Source organism: Phasianus colchicus, chromosome 5 (genome assembly GCF_987193195.1).
Source record: "Phasianus colchicus chromosome 5, bPhaCol1.hap1.1, whole genome shotgun sequence".
Classification (NCBI taxonomy): Eukaryota; Metazoa; Chordata; class Aves; order Galliformes; family Phasianidae; genus Phasianus; species Phasianus colchicus.
In genome coordinates this window covers 28,060,317-28,082,108 of record NC_143440.1, presented here as the reverse complement: position 1 = coordinate 28,082,108, position 21,792 = coordinate 28,060,317, and the positions used below count along the sequence as shown (strand labels likewise).

General features: G+C 37.5%; 1 protein-coding gene across 15 annotated transcripts in view; it reads left to right on the top strand.

The window, feature by feature from the left end:
* Nucleotides 1-21,792, top strand: part of SIPA1L1 (signal induced proliferation associated 1 like 1) — a 196,213-nt gene that overhangs the window by 118,537 nt on the left and 55,884 nt on the right. For all 15 annotated transcript variants that reach the window (XM_090141103.1, XM_090141097.1, XM_090141099.1 and 12 more), the window contains 3 exons: nucleotides 10,489-12,309; nucleotides 16,558-16,688; nucleotides 17,338-17,526. In XM_090141103.1, the coding sequence (XP_089997229.1) occupies nucleotides 10,812-12,309; nucleotides 16,558-16,688; nucleotides 17,338-17,526 (1,818 nt within the window). In that variant the 5' untranslated portion in view covers nucleotides 10,489-10,811. The remainder of the gene's footprint in view (nucleotides 1-10,488; nucleotides 12,310-16,557; nucleotides 16,689-17,337; nucleotides 17,527-21,792) is intronic.

Genomic DNA, 21,792 nt, shown 5'->3' with positions numbered 1-21,792 from the left:
GGATGACACGGGCGCCAGGAAGTGACTTTCTGAATTGCTCACTGTGACATCTTTGTCAACAGTGTAATCGTCCACAGAAGAATGTTGTTTCCTGAGTTTATAGGTTTTGTTTGCATCTGTGTGGCAAGTAGGCTTCAGCAAACATAAGCATGGTTTCAGAAAGAAACCCTGTTCACTTTGTTTCTTTGGGGTAGAATATATAGAAAAATCTGTACCAAAAAATAGTACAGTAATTTAGCAGCAGCAGTAAAGTATTTGGTGGTGGTGGTGACTATGATTGAGAGTCTTTTTCAAATTAAGCTAATTTGGCAGCCTGTGTTCCTATGAAAAGATGAGAAGACAGCTTGTAAAAAAGGACTGTGTGTTGTTTCAATAAGTGATTGCAGGCAGATGAAGCTGAAGTTCAGTTCTAAGAGAAGTACGAGAAGAACAGAAAACATGAGAAAGTAAAGAGCTGGTGGAAACTATACTTGCTTTTACATAAAATGTTTCATTTTTTCCTTTTTATCTTTGAAGATTAGTATCTAAATAAGAATATGAGGAATAATCTTTCTCAAACCTACTTTATTATTAAGGATTTTTTTCTATTTTATTCTACGCTTTTTAGAGAAATTCATTACTCTGATAGACCGGTATTCATTTGAGGGCTTGTAAGTATGGTAATACACATCTCATCATTGGAAAAAAAAATGAAATGGCGCACTGTTGAATATGATGTTAATGAGTTTTATTATGGTTTTTGTTTTGTTTTTTTAAGAAAGGCTTTAACGTGGAAGGCTGTGGAAGTTTCAGCTGTGGAAGATTTCAGCATTTTGAGTTTTCCAGTTGTCCACAAAGATTAAAAAAAAAAAAATCATCCTTTCTGAAACTGTTAAATTTCTTGCTTACAATTCTGCTTGTAAACTCTTCAGAGTTTTAATTTACTAATTTTCTTTGTGTTGAAGGCTTGACTTTACGCAGCAACCATTTTGAACCATTGAAGTTCTGCTTGCAGAATTGTTGGAGGGTTGCATCTGTATCTGCTCTAACATGGAAATTGCTAAAAAAAAAAAAAAAAATCTGTCTGCTGTTCTCTCTAATCCTTGTATTACTTGGTCTATCATTTTTTGTTATCTGTACTTTTAAGCTGCCTTTATTTGTCCAACACTTGAATAATAATAATGCCTAACACATTTCTGCTGTAAAATCTGCTCCGGCTTAGTAAGTCAATATTACCTATGGAAACTTACAGTGAAAATTCAGTGGTATTTGCTTTAAATGTGCACTTACATTTTACCATGCAGTAGTACTGTTAAAAGCACTGTAGGTGCAGAAGGAAGGACCATGGAGTGCCAGCAGCTGGCCTTGGAGCAATGAGGTGGTTTGTGACTGTATGATGCAAAGACCTGTGGGACTGTTTGGAGGAAACACGGCCACATCGGGGAAGTGAGAGGTGTTGGCACTGCAGGAATTAGGAATGTTTCATGTGGCACTCTCTAGGTGTGCCAGGGAAGAACAAAATCTGGGTAGATGATTTGAACAGGGAAAAGGAATCACCCATGACACCAGAGGGGAGGAATGAGGAGTGACAGGAGGTGTAGACATGGAATAAGGCACTGTGTTCACACACACATCCTGATGTGGGAGGATCATTGGGAAAGAGTAATTAAGAACTTGTATTAGCAGAAAGAAGGAAAGATTGGTAACAAGGTAATTTTGAGGAAGGATGAAATCCCTGTGTTCTTCCCACCTACCTACAACAAACATGGGATGGATAAGCCATTTTTCTTTTGAATAGATTTCTTGCCCCTCCACTGGTCATGGCTTCTTCGCTTTGTAGAGTGCAAAAGTCAGATCACTAGTGTTTTATATTGAAAGAGTTAGCTAAGAAATTTGAGCTTCTTTAAGGTAAGGCAATGTGATAGTCACTAGAGATGTCATTTTCCAGCTTTCTCTTTAAAAACAAACAAAAAAACACCCAACAAACTGCCAAAACAGTGACTTATGAAAAATGTTCTCAAAATTATGAATGTCTATGAAACAGGGTTGAAGCATTATTGTGCTAAAAAGAATTGTACGTGGGTATAATGATTTGGAGAATCCCTTCATAAAAGCTGTAAATGCCCATTAAAGTTAGGGAATTATTCAAAAGTTGCTTTTTATGAACAAGTCCAAAAGTGAAATTACCTGTTTTCTGGCAATACTATGACAAGGCTTTGTTCAGTCAGGAATAGCAACTGAGTTGCTCAACTTTAACTCCGGCTCAAGCAAAAATGCCACAGACAATGACTTCATGTGAGGCCCCGTCTGGAGTACTGCATCCAAGTGTGGAGCTCCCAGTACAAAAAAGACAGGGAGCTGTTGGAGAGAGTCCAGAGGAGGGCCACGATGATGATCAGGGGACTGGAGCACCTCCCCTATGAAGACAGGCTGAGGGAGCTGGGCTTGTTCAGCCTGGAGAAAAGAAGGCTGTGGGGTGACCTCATTGCAGCCTTTCAGTACCTAGACGAAGCCTACAGAGGAGAGGGGAATCAACTCTTTGAAAGGGTAGATAACTGCAGGACGAGGGGAAATGGTTTTAAGTTGAGGGAGGGGAGATTTAGGTTGGATGTTGGGGAAATTCTTTACAGAGAGAGTGGTGAGGTGCTGGAACAGGCTGCCCAGAGAGGTTGTGGATGCCCCGTCCCTAGAGGTGTCCAAGGCCAGATTGGATGGGGCCCTGGGCAGCCTGGTCTAGCATTAAATGGGGTGGTTGGTGGCCCTTTATGTGGAAGGGGGGTTGGAGCTTTATGATCCTTGAGGTTCCTTCCAACCCTGGCCATTCTGTGACTTCCCTATTGTCAGCCTGCCTTTCTTGAGAAGAGTTACACCTGCATTTGGTTTGAGAAATATTAAATTTCCGTGTTTGCAGGCTCTGATGTTGAAGTCCAAATAAAGACAGGTTCCGATCATTGAAGTTGCAGTTTCTAATGCTTTGAGGTAGATCAGTTAAATCACAGAGCCTTTAAAGAAGTGTGGAAGCAGGGGGCCAAAAGAGGAAAGCAGATTAATTTCTAGTGTGGAAAGGTCTATTAAAGACCTTTGAGGTGAGAGGCTGATGGCCCCATGCTAGTGAATATAGGTTTGGACCCAGCAGCCGTCTTCAGGAGTGAACTTGTCTTGAGGAAGCCTCAGAGTGCAAGATCAACAGGTTGTCAAACCACATGGCAGGCTGGAGTGCCCAGCCAGGAGTCACTTGCCAGTAGGAAGTAAAATACTGGAGATTCCTAGTTCTTCCATTTTAGTGAAAAAAAACCTTGAGCAACCTTGACAAATTCTGAGCTTGGCTCTAACTTCCCCCAGGCAGTTAGGCCAGATAACCTTTGGAGATCTCTCCCAATGAGCTTATGATCCTCAGCTGGGTATGGAAGACAGCCCTCTCCTCTCCCTCAGTCCGTGTGTCCACAAGCCAAAACTTTCAGTGGGGTTAACACTGGGTTGAATGTAGACTTGAATGAGTCAGTAAATGAGAGAATACCAAATAAAGCGTTCAATTTTATTTCCATTCCGTAGCCTTCTCTTGCCTGCCTGCTACATTCCTGTTGAATTGCACAGCTCCCTCATTGCTTTGCAGGGTGATCTCAGGAATAATTTCTCTGCTCCTGGGTTCTCTTATTCAATGCTGCAGCAGCCCTTTGAACTCGGGAGCAGTAGTTGCGAGAGCGTGTTTTTCAGGAATGAATGGTAATGTGAAACTCTGTCAAGAGAGTTATAATGGCAGCTGTTGGAAATGAAGCCTCTTAATTTTAGGTAAAATTTAACTTTCACTTTTGAGAAGCTGCTTTTCTTTCTCCCTTAAGCATGTGATTTGATAATCAACCGATAGAGAAGCAGCAGTCTCTGGAGGCTTGGGAGCTTAAGGACTTCTCACAAGGAGAGCAGAAGAGCTCCTTGCAATTCTTTGGCCAGATTATGAGTTTAAGGAGACAGTGATAGATTAAAAGAATAAAAAGATGTTGAGGGAAAAGAACTGTAAACACCAACAAAAGAATAATGGCTATTTTGTGTGTGTGTGTGTGTATATATATATATATATGAACCATTATTGTTATATAATATAGGTTGTTGTATGTATTAATATAAGCAATTACTGAGGTAGTGATAGACTAAGTCTAGCACCTGGCACAGAAAAATTTAGCTGTAATGGTTGCCCTCAGGGCTGCCTGGAAGCAAACAGGAGCTTTGAGGTAGTAGGTAGCAGCTGCTTTTCCCACTATTCCCTGTTGAAGTCTCTCTCTACTCTGGTGTTGGTAGGATATCTCAGGATTGTTGTGTGGGGATGGCTTCCAGCAAGGCCCACGCAAGCAAGTAGCAGCCCCTTTTCTTTTGGGGCTTGCTTCTTTGGAACCATTACCAAGGGGTGCAGTGTATCAACAAGAAGAAACTGAAAAAGAAACAGATGAGAAACATCTCTTTAAAAAAGAAAGCATGTGTTGATGGGTGCAGAGGTGTTACTGGAACTCTCCTTTGTCAGTGCTTAAAATTTATGTTCTTAAGAGGTGATGGTGCCTGGGAGCTCGAATATTTTACTATAATGTTTTGGATTGGATCTGGTTTAGAATTCTTAAATAGTTGTATTGTCAAAAATAAACTGTTGCTGTTAACTGTCTCTTTCCAGGACCAGACAACAGTGTAGAGTACAATTAGACTCCTCAGCATCTTTTTTTTTTTTTTTTTTTGGCTCAAATAAATCAGTTTCCAGTAAAGGGATTCTGCATTTACTACTTTATGTGAGTGATGCTGGTACCAAAGCGTAAAGCGTGTTGCGGAAGGAACCACTGTGTGCTGTTTTCTCTCCCTCCTGCTTTCTTTCTCTATTAAAAGGACATTTTAAAGGGTGTGCTTCAGCAACAGTTACTTGTACATATGAGTATTTTGATATTTTCTTGATTAACCGTCACAAAATCAGTGTGAAAATAGAGGGTGTAATTCTGGCTTGAGGTATTCTAGTGGTTACTGAGCAAAAGGTGCTGAAATGTGCAGAATAGCAGTTTCCTTCATTGCCATGCCAGTCTCAATGTGGTGGCTTCTTGTACATCTCATTTACCGTCCTGTTCAGTCATGAGCACTTTACTGCTGGCTGAGAGTGAACATGATTACTGGGAGTGGCTTTGTCATCTCTTGCAGAGAGCCAGGCTGGCTCTGGACTGACCAGAGCTGGCTGGGTTATGAATGTGGCCCGAAACCTGAGCTAGCAAATGCTGCTGAGTGCTACAGCATTTTTAGCTCAGCCTCCAGCTGTTTCAATGTGACAGAGCAAGCAGAAGGCATCCTGCAAGTCTGCAGAAAGTGACAGTGGGGTGTACTTAGTAACTTCAAATGAACTACTGTTACCTCTTAAAATCAATGTAACCTTTCATAGTTCATATATGTTAGTTCGAGCTACTCAGCAGAACTCAGCAGAGAATGGGGCTAAGAATAAAGCAGTGTTGAGCTCAGCAGATCAATTCAGGTGATCCTTCTGCATATAGCAACAGATGGCACTCGATCTCCTGAGACTAGAGGTTTTCTTCCTAAGGTCAGGGAACAGTGAAACACTCAGGAAAAGAAGGCAGAAGTGCAGATCTGCTTATGTGTAGATCAGTGGCAAATCTTTTAGTTAACATAAATGTGAGGCTAGCAGGCTTACCTTGTTTTGGAGGGGAATGAAAATTTAGGGGGATCTGTCTTTCATTCTGTGCAAATCTGAACAGTTGTCAAAAGTTCAGTTAACCCCAAACTAGCAACTCCTCCAGTATAACAAAAATAAAACCGATAAGCTAATAAAATACCCAACACTGTTCTTCAAATAACTTTACAACTGATAAAATCTTCTGAAACACACAAGCATTTTAGCTTTCTTTCAGCTATAATGATGAAGGTAGTCATGGAAGAAAAGAATCGAGTTAATTACAGGCAACCACATAAAGCCAAGTGTTTCTTAAGAATAAATTGAATTTTTCTCTTGAGAAATTCATTTTATGAAACTAGATGTTATTTTGTACATATGATAACTTAATCGGCTGATAAATTAATATTTTCCTCCTAGGATTTGATCCGAGATGCAATTCAAGCAAGAGCTGGTGACACAAATAGAAAAAAGGCTTTCACATATGAAACACTTTTTGATCTCATTTATTTTTCTGATTTCAGAGGAGCTGCTAGTTTCAAGCTTTTATAGCTATGCCAGTTCTTTTCCCAGTGAAAGTTAACAAGAGTTACCACCAGTAACTTGTCTGTTATACAGTTTCCCAGGCTGGCTAAATTTCAGTAAAGTCTGTGAAATGAAGATGATTTCATTTACATTTTTAAAAACTACTTGCTGCAAGATGCTATTCTGGGCTTCTCATCCTACAGTTTTCAGTATTTTAGAATATCTCTGAAAGTGCTGCATTTACCACCATGGTATATTACTGTTTTGATATTTGGGGATGAGGGAAAGAGTAGGTTGAGAGAGAAGGGTTGTGGAGTTTTGGCAAAAGTGAGACTTTTCTAGAATTTGAGAAGTGATGCCCTCATCACCAAATTTTTTAAATTATAAAGTGACACTTCTTAATGAAGGCTGACAGTGAAATATGAAGTCTTTCCTCTGGAAAATTATGAGTCATAAATAATTCAGTGCCCGCAAATCAATCCGTGTCACTATCAGAGGATTAGCATTATTAGCATCCGTGATTTGACAATCCTAAATCCAAGTAGGTAACAGTAACCATGAAATCTCTTCAAGTGAGTTCTGCTTGTGGGTAAAGTTGCTATTTCCTTTGTAAGAGAAAAGAGCATGATCCCACTTACACTAATCTAGGGAATGATGGTAGAAGGTCTCTGAATTGATGCATCAGGCTTAATCTCTGTTTTTCCATTCATCTTAAAAAGTACATTTTAGATTATCTTATTCTGCTGCCTGAATCCACTATAGAGACTGATGAGAGTACCGTATTTTGTGTTTGTTCTTTGACTATTATGAGCTAATTTAAACCAGGCATTTCTTAATCAAGTGCTTATATCTGCTTCTTTTAATTCAAAGGCCTCTGAATGAAATCTTACTGTTAGGTCATCCTCATTTTCCTGGTGACTAACCTGAAGTGTGAGGAATAGCAAATCAAGATCTCTTATCTGCCTTTTGAAAATGATGGAAAATCTCTCTGGAATCCATCTCCAAACTCTTCAATTTTGATCAGAAGAGGCTGTTGTACAGATAGAACCCCAGTTTTTGAGGAGGGAGCGAACTAATGAAAGAGGTAGAAACAGAAAGGGAAAGAACGAAAACAGCTTTCTTTGTAACTCGTTGTGATTTGAAAATGGATACAAAATATTCAGTTTCTCCTAAGATGTACTGACTGTATTTTTTCCTAACGATTTGAGAGACCTGTTTGAGAACTGTTTTGAACAGATCCCAGCCTGCTTCGTTACATGCAATCTGATAAACAGATTGTTGGTTTTCCAGGTTGTTCTCTTTATGACTTTTAAATTGCAGTTATCAGTACTAAATTTTAGTGTGCCTCTTTTTGGAGCTTTTTCATGTGGTTTTTATTTGTCTTCTAAATATGTAGCTGCTTATCTGCATATTTTGTTGGCTCCCTCAGTAAGTTCAGATGAATTGGAGAGGCCTTCCTTTTCCTGTAACTAATTGCAGTAGACAACGTATTTTGAGGTCTGTTAAATCCTGTGTCTGTTCAGCAGTTCTGCAACTAAATATCTAACTTCCTGCAGAGTTTCCAGCGCATAATACCATCTAGTTGTTGGAAACTTGTAGTCATTTAAGTAAAGATTAATTCACACTTTGTTGCTATGCTGTTTTGCTAGTAATTAATATGAGAAAACAATGGAGTACAGATTGCAGTTATTACTCTCCATTAAATTTATTATACAGTGTAACTAAATTTATTATACAGTGTAAATTTGCTGAGTTTTTCATATTATCATGCATGATGGTCTTGCTTTGTTTTGCTTGGAGCTAGTCAGGTCATGCTGTTAGGTCTCTCAAACAAGACACCAGGAACAAGAAACTCTAGCGAAACAACAACAGAAAGGTAGTTACAGTCTCAAAAAAAACTTAAGTTTAGGTGATGTAGTTAATATCAACACAGACATAGGCAAGACATTCAATTCTTCAGAGTGTGCCATTAACTATGTCCTTAATCATGACACCTGTATTCCAGCTGCTACAGCATATGAAGTAGGACAGTTGCAAAAAAATGAGGAAAATGGAACTGTGGGTCTCTAGAGTAAGGCATCTTCAATGCTGACTCAGAAACAGGGAAAGTGCTTTCTTTGAAAGATGTGCAGTCTGGTCGTGTAACTAATGAATGTAACACATATGCAGCATGTCAAGAATAAGTTCTGCAGAATGCTTATTTTTTTAATGTATGTAGTATTATTTATGTATATAGATTACATTATACACATGTCTTTAATTATTTAGAATAGTTGTCCCTGTGGGGTTGGTTGGGTGGATGGAATGGACTTGCACAGAAACTAGCAGCGTTTTCAGTGTTTATATGGTTAACACCAAGCTTGGGAATTTATAGAGCTATGCATGAACTTCTGCCCTTGAGTTAATGAGAAACTTGTACAAGTGGGTTATCAGTTTCTGAGACCAGCACTTGTTGGGGGGGGGGAGAGGAAACATACTTTGCTTCATAGGTATTGATGATAGAAGAGGAATGGTGAGGACAGAAAGTTTGTATTTAGTTACAGGCTGTGGAGAGGAGTGTATGGAAGTAGACAGCTGTTCCTTGTTCGGAACACTACCATCAGTTTAATTCTTCACTCTTCTTTGTAGCTCATCTTCCTCCTCTTCTGAGTTTTCAGTTTAGTTTTCTTCCATTATTCCTATAAAACAAGTTTATATAGACCTTTTCAAAGGGCTATACAGTGCGTAGAATTATTGCATAAATATTTTGCTACAGCATAGGCAGAATCTTCAGTTATTTTTTCCTTTATTCCTCTGATTTATAGATGAAATTTCACCAGCTTCATTGCTTCTCAGTCAACTGTGTTTGAAAATTATAAGATGTTTAAAATTGGTATGGTTTCAAATTCAGTAATTTTGCAACAGCTACATAAGTAGGCAGTCTTTCTAAAATCATTCCAATTATTTAGATGGTAAAAAAAGCCCCATTATTTCATAGTTCGTGCAGCAGAACCAGAAGGAGAGTAACTGCTTGTGTGCATTGCAGTTAGCTTGCATTTTGAGTATTCCTTATATGTGCAGTTTTATATAAATAGGAGCTATTATTTCAAAATAGTGTAGTTTATGGCTAGTGTAGTTAAAACATGCTGTCTTAGAAGAAGAAAGTGCCCTGGCTTGATATTTTCATTACTGTGGAGCAAAGTACTGTACAGTTTTGAGAAGAGACTGCAGGAAGCACTGGTTTCCCTAGAAGCATCAGAAAGCCTTGATTTGTAGACAGTACTGTACTGTCAGTGTGCTGCTGGTTCAGCAGCATCTCTGCATACGTGATTGGCAAATATTTAAAAGGCCACATTTTGTGTAATTGGTTCAGCCTTTGAAAATTATTAACTTCTTTGTGTTAAAGGATGTGCACAGCAATGCAGGATTTTATCGTGACAATCTCATGCTTTTGTCTTCCACCAGCAAGGGCATATTTGTGGTTGGTTTTTTTTAGCTCCTCAAAGCATGGTATAATGCTTTGTAATCACTTTGGTACTGATGAGGTATGGGAAAACATTTAAGTTTCATAGCTTTATAAAGCTGGATTATACAGGATCTGTGGCAGATGGTATTTTGTTAGCTGGGGAAATAAAGGAAGCTTTTCATATCAAGTTATTTAAAAGTATGTGTTTCTATTTAGCTTTAGTTTTTATATACATTCTGAAATCTGGGCGGGGGAATACATGCTTTATGGACTAACCAGTTAATGTGCAAATAAGGTTGTCTTAAAACAGAATAAATGTTATTCTCCCTATTGTTGCTTTCTAATCTGTTTGCTAATTAGCTTCCTTCCTTTTTTGTTAGTGTATGATGATTATTTATATTAATGGAAAAATTGAATAGCCATTGTTAATACCTCATTGCAACCAAGGATGTGTGTCTTGCAAATGGTAATTATTTTGTTTATAAACCTTCTAAAAAATTTTGGATTCCTGATCTGGCTCATTTATAGATTCTACAGGAAATGGATGTTGCACATGTCCTTCAGCTGTGGAAATAAGCTTTCTACTTGTGCTTTGTATAACTGTCCCATAGCGTAGCTAAAAAAATATCACTAGTCAGTTCGTAAGCAGAACTTTATATTTAGGCACGGAATTCAAATGTAAAAGTTTTTTTTTTTTAAGAAGACACCAATATCCAGAAAACTCTTTACCACTGTGTAACACAAGTCTGCATTTTTGAGATGGTCAATGAGATTTAAAAGCACATATGTCAAAAATATTAACTTTGTGTAACAATTATTCTGATAGCTACAGTTACGACAAAAGTTGCATATAAAATGACTACTGCTTTTATACCTTTTTTCTCTGTTCTAGGATTAAAGGAAGCATAAACAACTGGATTGCTGCTCTGACATTCTGGAGCACAAGTGATGTTAAAACAACTTGAATGTATTGGAACATGGCTACTTCTTAAGATGCAAAAGTTAAAAGAAGTTGCTACTTCTCAAAACCTACTGAATATCTGCATTTTCTAGACGTTTTGCATTTAATTGTATCCTTAAATGTCCACGGTTAAGATCTCATGCAACCATTTTATGTTTTGGAGACTATTCTCCAAAAGAGAACTGTGCATTTAAAAAGCCGAAATGACTGTATTTCCTTTTGGAACTTACTGAGGTTGAACATACTGAAAGATCATGACCAGCTTGAAGCGGTCCCAGACTGAAAGGGCTGTTGCCACTGGGGTGTCAGTTGGAACAGATGGCACCACAAAAGTTCACTCGGATGACTTTTACATGAGGCGCTTTAGGTCACAGAATGGCAGCTTAGGGTCCGCAGTCATGGCTCCAGTTGGACCTCCTCGCAATGAAAGTTCCCATCATGTTACCTCTACTCCTGGAGTCCCCAAAATGGGGGTCAGGGCAAGAATTGCTGATTGGCCGCCTAGGAAGGAGAACATCAAGGAAACAAGCAGGTCTAGTCAAGATATTGAAACTGCCAGTTGTCTTGATAGCATGTCTTCTAAAAGCAGTCCTGGGAGTCAAGGTAGCTCTGTTAACCTGAATGCTAGTGATTCTGTCATGTTGAAGAGTATCCAGAACACACTTAAAAGCAAGACCAGACAATCTGAGAATCTAGACTCCAGGTTTCTTACACCTGATGGCTATCCCAGTTCCCCCAGGAAAGCTCTTCGCAGAATAAGACAACGTAGCAACAGCGACATTACCATAAGTGAGCTTGATGTGGATAGTTTTGATGAATGTATTTCACCCACGTTTAAATCTGGACCATCTCTGCATAGAGAGTATGGCAGCACATCTTCAATAGATAAGCAGGGAACTTCAGGGGAAAGTTTTTTTGACTTACTAAAGGGCTATAAAGATGAAAAGTCTGATCAGAGAAGCCCAGGCACAACTAAGCTCAGTGAACTTCTGATTGCCAGTGGAAGCAAGGGTTCAGGCTTCTCTCTAGATGTGATTGATGGACCTATTACTCAAAGGGAGAACCTGAGGCTCTTTAAGGAAAGAGAGAAGCCACTCAAGAGACGCTCAAAATCAGAAACAGGAGATTCATCCATTTTTCGCAAGCTGCGTAATGCCAAAGGTGAAGGGGAGCTTGGGAAATCTTCAGATCTTGAAGATAACAGGTCAGAAGATAGTGTCAAGCCTTGGACTTGTCCAAAGTGTTTTGCTCATTATGATGTACAGAGTATTTTATTTGACTTAAATGAAGCAGCGATCAACAGGCATAATGTTATTAAAAGAAGGAACACAACAACAGGAGCATCTGCTGCTGCTGTAGCGTCACTTGTCTCTGGGCCCTTATCCCATTCTGCAAGTTTCAATTCTCCAATGGGCAGCACTGAAGATCTGAATTCAAAAGGAAGTCTCAACATGGACCAGGGGGATGATAAAAGCAATGAACTTGTGATGAGCTGTCCTTATTTTCGTAATGAGATTGGTGGGGAAGGGGAGAGGAAGATAAGCCTTTCCAAATCTAATTCAGGTTCCTTCAGTGGATGTGAAAGTGCCTCGTTTGAGTCAACTTTGAGTTCTCATTGTACAAATGCTGGAGTGGCAGTTCTAGAAGTTCCCAAGGAGAATTTGATTTTACATCTAGACAGAGTGAAAAGATACATTGTTGAACATGTAGACCTTGGTGCATATTATTACCGGAAATTTTTCTATCAGAAAGGTATGTAGATTTTGTTTATTCTGGTGCTAATGATAACGTTCAATATGATGTTAATGATAACGTTGTGTTAACAAACATATAAAGTTAGGCTGATGTGTAAGAGTAATACTTGCAGAACTTGCTTTGTCTAATGGAATTTGTCTGAAAAGACAGAATGTGATCATTTTGTTGTGTGATTCTGTTGAAACCAAGAAATATCATTTCTGATGGATGTATGAAGGGGAAAATAAATCAGAACAAAACTTCCATTCCATAGGAATGAGCAAAACCCAAACGTGATCCGGATACCTCACCAAAATGATTCTGGCGCTGAGATGCAGATCGTACTCTGTTCTGTTCTTGGAAAAAAAAAAAAAAAAAATCAAAAACAATTGCAGACTAAGTTCCCTTGAATTTAAAAAAAAAAAAAACAAAAACAAACCAGTTTTGTCTGTGCCTTGCTATTGTGTCTCATGATAGACAGAGTTGGCTTAATGAGTGACCTGACAAATGCTTGTTCCTTAGATACTGGTGTCCAGGATTGGGTTTCATTTGCTTAATGAAGGCAGCTCTAAAGAGCTTGTTTCCTGCAGATTAAAGCAACAGGAATGTCTAGTTAAAATAAGTGGATGGTCATTCCAGAGAAACTTCAGCTCATTAACTGTGGATTACAGCTAATGATCTCATCTCCCATTTTTCCCTTGCCTCTTGGTGTATGTCCATCTCTTGTCTCTTCTTTCCTGCATTGGCTCTTGTCACATCTCTTCCTTCTGCAGTCTTTTAGGGCTGAGAGACAGACATTGCTAAACGTTTTTTGAGAGTGCTGGCCCGCATCATTTGGAGAGAAAAGAGTGCTGAAAAGTACTGATTACTTGTAAGCCAGATGCATGGTACAGGATGAAGTATGTTTGGAGGGGAGAGTGTGTGCTTAGAGAGCTTTGTCTGCAGTTCCCTTCATATATGCTCCCTCTGACACAACCTGATTCCTCACTACTCTGGTCAGAGATTGGCAGTCAGCAGCAAGCAGTGCAGTTTTGTGTTGTAGCTGACCTGATGAGCAGTGTTTCAGCGCTAAAAATAAGGCTTTGTTCTTGCCCCTTCCTTATACCAGTCCTCTTGTTTTCTCAAAATGTGCAAGGACAGTTCAAGCTACATACCAAGCAGAAATCTTGCCATTGCAATAAATTCTTCTATGAATTGTTCAGTATTTTGTTTTGTTTTGTTTTGTTTTCAGTTCTGTTGAGTCAAATCAGGTTTCCTTGCAATCAAAAATGCTAAAAGCCAGTGCCAGGTGAGCAGGGAAAGCAAATAGTACGACAGGAAGAAGGTGTGAGCAGGGTCACAGCACTGAGGCCATTTCCAAAGGGAAAGCACACCTTCATGCTAGTCTCTTGGCAGCCACCATTATATTTTCATTTATTTCTAGTAGTTATTAACATGAATTAGATAAACTAACATAATCTAGTCCTAAGGCTAGTTGTGGGAGGTACCCAGGTACGAGGTGATAGCATCGATGAGTGTATATGTTGGGGCTAAGTGGAGAGGAGGAGCTGTGATTTCTTTTTTATTAGTTTTATGGCTTAAAGAAATTTTTAAAAAATGGCTTTTACCTGAATTTTAAAATGACTGTACTTGTGTTTGTTTATAGAATATGAGCCAGGGAAATTTTTCTTGCCAGTGATTTTGTTGTTGGCTTCTGTAAAAAGACATCCTTCAGATATGTTGTTAGATATGCCGAAGCCCCACAGTTATAAAAAAAAAAATAAAATACCAAAAACATTTTTTTTTTCCTACTGTCCTTCCCCCAGAGGTGTGATAAAACTTCAAGTAGGCCATCAGGAGCAAAAAATCAAGTAAAATCAGTTGTAATTGACAGTTTTCTGTAATGTGGAACAAGTGATGATGTAGAAACTCTTTATGTGAAGAGGAGGTTGCATCTCTATTATGAATATCTCTGATGAAAGTGAAGAAAGGTGGCTTGGGTAGTCAAAGCAGCAGGCCCTTTTAATCTTTGAGTCTTTAAAAAAATAAAAAGGTTACTGAATGAAAGTAGTTTCACAGACACGGTCCATTTTAATTTCAAGATAATTTGGTGAGATGCTCATGGTGACTCGGCTGGAATCTATAATCTATAGAATCTATAGATTTGGCTGGAATCTATAATTATGTGGAAGGAATAGATTATTTGTTACAGGTGTTATTACTTGGATGATAGATGCAAAAGAGACTCTAGTGTAATTTTTGGACTCTCTTAGTAGGTATTAACAACAACTTACCTTTGTTTCTCTAGCATTTTCTGTTGTGTAAGTAAAGTTATATATATATTGTGCAATGTTTTTAATCCACCAAGCTAAGTTAGGGTGGAGATAGCAAAGCTTGCTCAGGTTTTGGAAGCTGCAGACTGTGCTGACGGAAAATTTCCCTCAGGTGGAAAGTTGGTCTTGTATTCTCAGTGATCGCTCTTGCCTCTCTCTGCAGCAGACTGTTTGAAGAGTTAAAAACATCCTGGGGTGAAAAAATATAGGATGGTAATAAGATGTCTTGGATTTTTAAACAACAGAAATTCTCTGTGGCATCTATAGCGCTTTTATCAATGGAGTGATATAGAGATTTCATTAGGCTTATGTATATGCTTCAACTTATTCCTGATTTCCTCACTTACTACTAATTCAGTCGCTCAAGACCTATGAAAATATTTACAGGTTATCCTACAGGATAGAAAAAGAATTTCGAATGTTAATTACCTCTGTGCAGGGTATTGGCTCTTGAGGACTTACAGAGGAATTTGGTAGAAAGCATACTTGCTTTCTTTTGGGTCTTTTATGCTCTGAAATCTTTAAAAGGAAAACACTGACAAAACACAGGATGATAGTATAGAGACCTCAGAACAGCCCAGCCCCTCTTTGTGAAAATAAAGGTGTAATTCTAGGGCATGCATGGCTTCACGAGGAGAGGGAACCTACTTGAAAAGTGTGGAAACTGTTGGAGGAAAGTATAACAAGAATCGGCAAGGTTAATTAAAAGAATTTTTTTTTTCATGCACTCAGATTTTTAAGATAGTGATTTATGCTTTGGAAAAATTACTGCCATTCACTTGAGAAGGAGTGTGTTTTGCTATCTATTTTTAGTATATTTGCAGATGCAATTCTTGATGGTGATATTCAAATATTTTGCGCTTCATCCCTGCAGAACAGCTTGTATCAGAATGCTGTTGAAGTAATAATTCATTTTGGTTCTTTTATGAATAACTAATAATCTGTATATGATGATACAGACAGTATGGTTAGATCTCCTTTCTTGTTGTCATTCCAGGGAATTTCACATTTCTTCTTTCAAGTGTTGAAATTTCAGATAGCTCTAAATTTCCATTTTTTTTGCGCGTATAAATTCATTCATGTATGCAGACGTGCAGCATATGGAATAGGATGATGTAGGATGATTTTTTTCTTGTAAAATGCTTCACTTCTATTTTTGACATTCTCTTAAATTTTCAAGTATTGTATTTTTAAGTTCAGTTGTTATTTCAAATATGTGCAGCTTCATTTATAAGTTGCTGAATTCATGGTAATGTGCCTCCATCATCAGACAAGATAGGTAGATTTGGCTTTATAATTTATAATTAAATAAATACAAAAACATGCATCAAAAACCCATTACTCAGCTACTACTCTCCAACCCTGTGTTCTCCTCTCTGCCATCACCCCAGCTATACTAGTTTTAGACTCAACTCTTAACACTTAGCTGTTAAATAGTTATGTTACTCTTTTTGTCTGTGTTTTCAAGTTTAAAGAAGACTTCATCTTCTTGCTTCTTCAGTTTTTCACCTTTTTAGTAACTTGTAAGACTGTCTCTTACTTTTTCTGATGCAGAAATAAGTAACTTAAATCTTTTGAACACGACTGTTTACTGCTCATTTTTAATATGGAGTTGTGAGTTTCTCACTTTGCTGTGTTTGGCTCCCTTGTTTTTATATTTGTTTTTATATTTTTATATTTGTTTTTATCAGTGTGTATAACATGGATTTGACTTTAAAAACCAATGTAAGACACAAATCCTATTTTAGTTCTATTTTAAAAATGCAACACTGAATTTCAGCCTTTTTGTACAAATGGAGGTCTTTAGAGAACGGAATGATGAGAACAAAATCCTGGTACCAGAACTGACTATAGTGCAATTGGCAATTTGTTTCCAATATGACAACTCAGCATGAAAATCCAATTGGAAAGTAAGTCTGACCTTTACCTGTTTTGTTTGTTTTTAATATGCAAGAACACTGGAACTATTTTGGGGCAGATGAGAACCTTGGTCCAGTAGCTGTGAGCATAAGAAGAGAAAAACCAGAGGAAATCAAAGAAAATGGACCTCAGTACAACTACAGGATCATTTTCAGAACCAGTGAGGTAAGCAGTTCAGGAACAATTTAAAATGAGACTAGAAGAGAACAGGCTAAATCACATGGGGTGTGGATGTGGAGTTTTTTGCTTTTCCGCATGGAGAAATTTGTCTCCTCTTTATGTACGATGCAGGAATTTCCTTACAAAGGGTGTACTACAGCTTACCTTACAAATGCTACAGACAGTATGACAGTGAATTAGTAATTCCACAATCTCCAGAAGGAAAATGTGAAGTTATTTTGGTTAAAGTTTGAGAAAGTTACTGGAACTATACTAGCTACAAACAAGCAAAGAGTAGGAAAATTACTTCAGTTTCCTGTGTGGCAGGTGGTTAGGCCTGAGGAGCATACTTTTATACTTAAAAATGTTCCACTGGAAACGTTACTCCTAATCTTTTCCAAGTAATGCTTTTTCCTAAAATCAAAATCAAAATGTAAAGAATTGTGAATAATTTGAAATATTCTGAGTACTGTTAGCTATCAGGATGGATGACATTTTGCATGTCGGTGTCTGTTTCATGCAACATGAAGTACTCGATGTCCTCGTACTCCATGGAGAATCATGGAAAAGTACATTTTGCTCCAGTGCTCTTATTAATGAACCTTGATTCTGTGCATAATTCAACATGCATGCTATTTTTGTTCTCTGTGTTAAGCTTATGACATTAAGAGGCTCTGTGCTGGAAGATGCTATTCCTTCAACTGCAAAGCACTGCACAGCCAGAGGACTTCCCCTAAAAGAAGTCCTTGAGTATGTGGTTCCTGAGTTGAATATTCATTGCCTAAGGCTGGCCTTCAACACTCCTAAAGTCACAGAACAGCTTATGAAGCTGGACGAACAAGGGGTAAGTACAAAGTTGTAGGATATCTTAAACTTCCGGATTACTAACAGAACTGCAAAACTACCTATAGTTTTAAGTGATTCAAATCAGTTTATGAAAATGCCCCGTTAAAACTTAAGTTTGTCTATGGGGAGAGTTGCGTATCTTTTCTCCCTGGTTTTGCAGTATATTTGGTTTTAGTGAAATCACTAATTCTCCAACTAACCACTCACGGCAGGAAGTATTCTTACTTTTTATATTAATGTTATGGCAGGCATACATTGTAATTTACTTTAAAAGAAATTTAGTGATTGTTTTTCCAAGATGGAGCAGGGAGTTGTTTTCCTCTGACGTTGTTATTGCTGCTATAATGAAAACAGAAATCTCCAAAGTCACCAAATGATTTATTGGAATATAGTAACATTGTATTTGGCGCAACCATTACATTAGTGTGCTGCCTATGGGTCATTTTTGCCTTTCTGAAACACATTACATGACAAAATATTCTAAACTTCTTTATGCAGATGATTTTCAGTTGAGTGGTAGTCCCCTGGTCTCTTTTAAAATGGAACCAAGATTTATTAGTGCATAGCTTAGGCTTAGCAAAATGAAAGTCTGTGTGTAAAATGAATTTTATTATTAAAAATCTTGACAGTGACGTTTAACAGCTCTATTTTGAATACTGAGACAGTTGTTGTCTGTCTTCTGGTCTTTTTTGCTGCTTACAATCAGCGTTTTCTGCACAGAATTGAAATCTGTTACTATTTCTTCTTGCTGTCAGTCTGACATTGAAATATAGCCATTCTATAATTGGAAAAGATTGAACTATCTGCACCACAAAGGGGACAGTGTGGCTCTTTTAAAAATATTGGCGACTACCATTATTATTTGGTCAGCTGCTCTGTGCAAGATGGAGAATCCTCAAATAAATACCTACTGGAAGGAAAACTTCAGCTAAGCTTTCTGCCCACTAGTTAGTTTTGTATGCTCGTTTATTTCAGAAAGAGCATGCTATGATGTGCTGAAGAAATAGGTGGCTGCTGAACATCCTGGATTAGTGGCTCCTTGAGTGGACGCTGAGATGAGCCAACAGGTGTCTTAAGATCAGGAGAGATGAGCTTACGCAAAGCATGCTAAAAGAAAGAAAGAATTTTTAAGAATTTCATATTCAGTATAACTTCCTGCTTTCACACAGTCAAACTAATAGATTTGAGGTATTTTTTTCTGTGGTGTATTAGAGCAGTGTTTACAAAAGCGTATTTGGTATTAATGAGTTATTCCTTGAGCCTAAATCAAATCTGCTTTTCATCCAGAATGAAGTTTGTCAGACAGTTTGAACCAGGCATACCTCTCAGTCTCTTCCCAAAGTTTCCTTTTTCAGCAGTGGAAACAATGGTGGAATTTAATCCAAGATGGCTCCAGAAATGATCTGCTGGATTCTAAGATAAGGTCCTTATGGAAATGCCAGCCCAGAACCTCAAATTTAAATAATATTGATTGAAAATCTTCTCAAGGGGAAAAAAAATAAAAAAGATAATTTAAATACATTGTGAAAATATTTCTATTTAATTCCTAATTAGAAAAGCTCTTTTGCAAAATTACTTCAGAAAGTTACAAAAGTTGAAGATGAAAATATCCTTACTTTGAGTCCTGTAAGTCATTACAACCTACAGTATGTTGTTGCATGGAGTTGTTGGTTTTTTTTTCCTACTGCATAAACATTTGAAAATCATTAAGGGCAGGTGATAGTTAAAAATGTACTTTCTACATCAAAGTATCTTTCTGTTTTTGTGGTAATGAAACAGTTTGACACTTCCAACAGAAAAAGATAAGCACACTCTGTACTAATTAGAAGCTGCATTTTTTATCTATTCCAAGCTAAAACAAATTTGGGTAACAGCTGCTCCACTAATTAGGTACACAGACTGTTTATCACTTTTTCTTGCTGTGTGTGTCACACTGTTTTATTACTACATGAACAGGTGCCTGTTTGATGTAGCAAGTAGGAGGTTTTGTTAAGAGTTAAGGCTATAAGGTGACCCTTGTCTGACTTAGTTAATTTCACCCGATAGCCCCTCACTTCAGACAAATTTGTATGCTTTAATAAAACTTATTTGCCAGTTTTGATTAAGCTAGGGTATCTTTTTTTTTAATACTTGAGTGAGGTTTTAAAGCAATTGTTTTCATATTTATGAATTTGTACATATTGATGTTAATCTTCTTTCATAATCTTCTTTCAGTTTCTAGACTTCTCTTCTGATATTTTTCTCTGCTGCATCTTAAGAGTCATTTTGGTGTGAGATTTTTTTGCAAAGGTTTTTACATGCAGTGATTAAATCATCTGTTGGTCTTGTTTATGATAAACTAAACAGATTGCACTTTTTAAGTTTCTGCCTGCAACATATTTTCTCTGAATTTTGTATATTTTTTTATGGCTGAGCTCTCTCTACTAATCTTTCATATCATAAGAAAGTAGACATCTGAACTGAATATGATGTCCAGTTTCAGAATGGAGATATACTGCAGAGGCTAGTAGCTCTTCTCGCCCCAGTTCTTGTACTGGTGTTTTATGTCAAGTTCCGTGTCCCTTGTTCCCTCAGATTGTTAATGTCAATGTAACATCTGCTGTTCTTTACATACAGCCTACATTGGTCTCACCTAGCTGTTCATTTAGTGGTGTTATTAGAATGTGTTCTTCTGAATGGTTCTATATAAAGAAGCAATCCAATCATTCTGTATGGCAGTGGTACCTTCCTGACTAATTAGGATCTACTGTTTTTCTTGAATGCATAGTTCATAGTAACTTCAGGTTTGCATTCTAATATGATTTAAAAATTTGAATATCAGGACAGTTGCTGATTTATTCCAATAAGAATTTATGGAAATACTGGACTATGTCACTTGGCTTTTAATGTAAATCTGTATTTATATTATAAAATTGCTGACTGGTTAAATCTGAGATGTGCTTTTTGCTGTCTTTCACAGAGTGTTAGATAAATACTGAAAGTGCACTTCTCCCCCATATTTATATATGGAAATGCTTCCAGATTATTAAAATGAAGCTTCTTCTCCAGAAGCTTTACCACACTGTAGTTCTTCCTTCAACTCCTCCTTTCTTATTTTGAGTTATACTCCTTAAAGACCCTAGATTTAGAAGGAGAAGTTGTATTAAGGGGGCTGAGTGTCTTTCTTCCAGCAGAGCTTTATTTTTCTATAGCATCTTGTATTGTCCTTAGGAATTCTGTTGGTTTTGGTTTTGTTTTAATTTCATCAAATTTAATATGGTATTGTACTTTTTCAGCATGGTCCTTAATTCTTCGTGCTGACATTTTCTAAGGTACAAAGAGCAGCTATTTCATTGCTTCTGGAAATTGAGGATCCCTTTTATGTTTATGCCCTGGAAAATCTTTCCTTCTTCTAAAATTGAGAGTTAAATAGTGTAGGCGTGCTTGGTAAGAACGGTTTTCTTAGTCCTAATTCGAGTGAGATTTCTAGAAACTAGCATTTGGAGAACAGTTAATGTATTGTGGTTCCAAGAAACACCTTCACCCATCGGATTTCCCTCGGAGAGGGCAGAGAGCACACATCTGAGCAATGAGTGTTTCTGAACAGTCTCTGTCAGGGCCTCTGCTGATTATGTGGGAAGCGCACTTGTAATATTGGAAGTTGGCCTGGCAATGTTTCTTCCTTAAGTAATAGATCGATAAGTATTATTACTTATAGATACATTGTATTACTTATAAGTAATAGATATTTCATTAGTAATAGATATGTTGTACTCATATTTTCACAAAAGAAATTAGGCATATTTAGAAGATAAAATTTTAGTAGTTATTGTGTCTGAGGATAAAAGAGAGAATGTTTTGTAGGTGGCCCAGAACTGTGTCTCCCTACATGTGCTTGATTTCTCCAGCAGGAGTAACTAAGCCTGTACGTTTCTTCTTTCCCCTGCTTGTTTTCTGACTTCTAATACTTTGTCACCATTCATTTGAGATAGTAATAGTATTGTGCTTTTTAAAAATTTTAAATTTTAAAATGTTTCATTTAGAGAAAGAACAGAAGGCTTTTAAAATGTCCCACTGTAAAAATAATAAGTTAGTGAATTTTAGTTGATTTAAGTTTGTCCACATCACCTCAGCAAGTTCCAAAATGCTGTCTTGTGACCTATTTCAGGAACTTTCAGAACAAATCACAGTATATTCAGATAAGTTTCAGTGGCCTTACAAATATCTGTTTGCATTTCACAGTAAACTATAGCACATACCTGTGTATCTCTTGATGTTTTTCTTA